Here is a 3,064-nt window from a genome sequence, read left to right as displayed (position 1 = left end):
AAAAAAAAAAAAGAGTGACGGATGCGAACTTGCCGTGTGATTCAATACGACTCATTTAAGTCGAGGCGTATGGATCTCGCACCGCTCTTTTCTCCATTCACGAGTCCCGACTCGCTGCGTCAGACGCTGCGTCGGCACGTGTGTCACGCTCCGTGGCGCTACAAGGACACGCCTCGGCAGTGGGGAAGTTGGGTGCGCGGCAATCTCAGCCTCGTCTTCGAAGAGGCACGCAGGAAGGGAAGTTACACCGTCGCACGGGCCGCGGTGGAAGTGGTACTGGAAATGCAGGTGGAACAGCAACGAAAACAACAGCAGCAGTTCTTAATGGAGCCGGCGTGGGTCAAAAACGCCCTCGCCGCGTCCCGTACCCCTGAGGAGTTGCGGGAGATGGAGCTCTTGTTCCTGCAGCAGCGCCGTCTTGCTGGTGGCATGGAAACGGAGCGACAGCTCTTCCCATCCTCTACAGAGGCCGATGGAAACGCATTGCCGCCAGCGTTGATGGACAGCGTCAACACCGGCGATGCCCTTGAGAGAGGCGGAGCTCTCAACAGCTCTCTTCTCGCTGCTGGCTACACAGGGGCGGCGCTCTCAGAGTTGCGCCACCGCCGGGATCATGCGGTGACTGCTCCCAATGCGTCCTTCTCTCGATACTTCATGCGCCAAGGACTTGTGGCCGATGAAGTGGAGCTGATGCAGCTCTTCAACGCCATGCGTGGTCGTCAGCCGGCGACATTCCGTGTCCACACCTCTCAAATGTACGGGCAAGCGGTAATGGAGCTTCTGCGTGGGCGGCCAGGCATTGAGCCACTCTTGTGGCTCCCGCCCATGTGTGGTGCCTTCACCATGCTGGATGCACCCGACACACCGCACAGTGTGCTTCTTGCCAACCGTCAGCTGCTGCGCGCGCTGGCAAACGAACGACTTATTTCGTTTCAATCTACATCAAGCATGCTTCCGGTGCTGTTGCTTGACCCGCAGCCGGGCGAGGCGGTGTTGGACATGTGTGCATCCCCAGGAAGCAAGACGTCCTTAATCCTTGACTACATGTCCGATGCTTCACGAGAGTCAACATGTGCGGCATTGGGTAGCTGCGTTGTGGCAAACGACGCCGTTTCCGCTCGTTGCCGCCCGCTGGCGCAGCGGCTGCAGAGTGTCTACCCGGGCGTGGCTGTGACGCAGCTGCAAGGGCAGGCCTTTCCGGTGCAGCCCGTCTCCGCCGGCGGGGTGCGTTACGACAAGGTGCTGGTGGACGCACCGTGCTCCGGCGAGGCCCGCATGCGCCGCGACGCGGTGTCATGGCGGCTGTGGCACCCGCTGAGGGCGCACGATTTCGTCCCCGCGCAGGTCGCGCTGCTGCGACGCGCGGTGGAGTTGTGTGCTGCGGGCGGGCGCATCGTGTACTCGACATGCACGCTGAACCCGCTGGAGAATGAGGCGGTTGTGGCGACCGTGCTCGCAGATGGTGGTGTGGAGCTGGAGCGGCCGCCACGTGCTGTTGCGCAGAGCAGTGCGTGGAGTTTCAGCCGCGGTCTTCGACGGTGGCTCGTGCCGTCACGCGCGGGTGGATTCCTGCACTCCTTCGCGGAGGCGCAGGCGAAGGGTGAGGCCGCAGCGGCGGAGCTGTTCCCCCTTGAGGGGTGCGAGGCGATTCAAGCAGCGCTGGAGTCCTGCTGTCTGCGTGTGCTGCCGCACCGCAACGGCGGTGCCGAAGGCTTCTTCCTCGCTACACTGCGGAAGAAAAGCCACACGGCACCACTCCTCCCCTCTTCCCCAAGACGGGCTGAGGCCAACAACAACAACACCAGCAGTAGCATCGGCAACAATAATCACACCATAACTGCGACAACATCCAACTCAGCACTCGTGGTGGATTCGATTCTGCATGCTCGCGGTGTTGTGCGGCTTGCGGCAGGGAATATGCTGGTGCAACGCCACCTCAGTTGTTTTTTCAATGATAATGCGGTACAAGTGGAGAGGTTTTTGACGAAACATAATCTCTGCGTCGCGTGGCACGAGGGCCAAGGCCTGTTGCTTGTGTCGAAGAGCACATGGGATCATCTAAAGGTCATTCCTCCTTCCCCTGCCCCCTCCGCCTTACTCGAACTCGGCGTTGTGGTCACTGATGCAGCAACAGGCAGGCTGACGGAGAGCGGCGCATTCCATCTACGGCCACATGCAACGTCGCGGGTACTACAGCTCCCACTCCCCGAGCTGCAGTGGCTGCTGTCTCATCACGTTCTGAAGATCAAAGAGCTGCAGGAGGACCCAACGGTGCTGGCGCGGCGGATTGTGGCGAGCATGGAGCCCGCACATCTTGGCGCTGAAATAGAACAGCGCAAAACACCACTGCCGTGGGTGGCGCATGTCCTCGAGGCTGTTGCTGAGCGGGAGGGAAACTTTATCGTCAGTTGCCTATCCTCTTCGACGGGCACACGTAGCCACAACATCGGCGCCAACGCTGACAACAATGAGTTGGCATCAATCAGCATTCCTGTGCTGGTGCGGCGATCGTTGGAGGTAGAGCTGCATCTTTCCCTCTCGCACGATGCCCGCCAGCGGTGCATGGCAGTTATAGGGCGTTTGATGTCTCACGCAAAGCGGGCTGACGCGCCGATGGTGGAGAAGCAGCGCATGCAGGTGGGGGCGCGGTACAATGTGAGCGCGATCATGACCAGCAAAGGCTTGGAGGGGCGGCGGCTGACGCCGCAGCAGCAGCACCGTAAATTGTTTTCTTCCCCGCCGTCAAAGGTGCCGGTGGAGACGAACACCACCACGAATCACGGAAGGCAGCAGAAGCAAGAGAAACGACATTTCTTCGAGATTTAATCTTTGTTTGCCTCTTCCCTGCGGGTGACCCCGCTTTCATTCACATGGAATGGGTAGATTGACAGGCACGCACAGTTTCTATCTGCATCATGTCTTTCTTTCTGTATATATGCATGCCCCTTTGCCTTATTTCCTCTCCCTTCCCCCCCCTCTCTCTCTATATATATATATTCGTTTTGCGTTCGTTAGGGGTATTAGCGACGGGAAGGTTTCTAGTCCAGGCGACCGCCACCTCTGG

At 59.4% G+C, this 3,064-nt stretch overlaps 1 protein-coding gene across 1 annotated transcript; it reads left to right on the top strand.

The window, feature by feature from the left end:
• Positions 1–69: 69 nt before the first annotated feature.
• Positions 70–2,826, top strand: DQ04_14951000 (tRNA (cytosine34-C5)-methyltransferase; the record flags this gene model as incomplete). Its single annotated transcript, XM_009317232.1, has 1 exon — positions 70–2,826. One exon carries the CDS (start codon positions 70–72, stop codon positions 2,824–2,826), a length of 2,757 nt encoding a protein of 918 aa, XP_009315507.1.
• Positions 2,827–3,064: the final 238 nt, after the last annotated feature.

Source organism: Trypanosoma grayi (genome assembly GCF_000691245.1).
Source record: "Trypanosoma grayi strain ANR4 Tgr_1495_V1, whole genome shotgun sequence".
NCBI classification, from domain to species: Eukaryota; Euglenozoa; class Kinetoplastea; order Trypanosomatida; family Trypanosomatidae; genus Trypanosoma; species Trypanosoma grayi.
The sequence above is the reverse complement of the archived record's forward strand: the minus strand, read 5'-3'. Positions and strand labels throughout refer to the sequence as shown.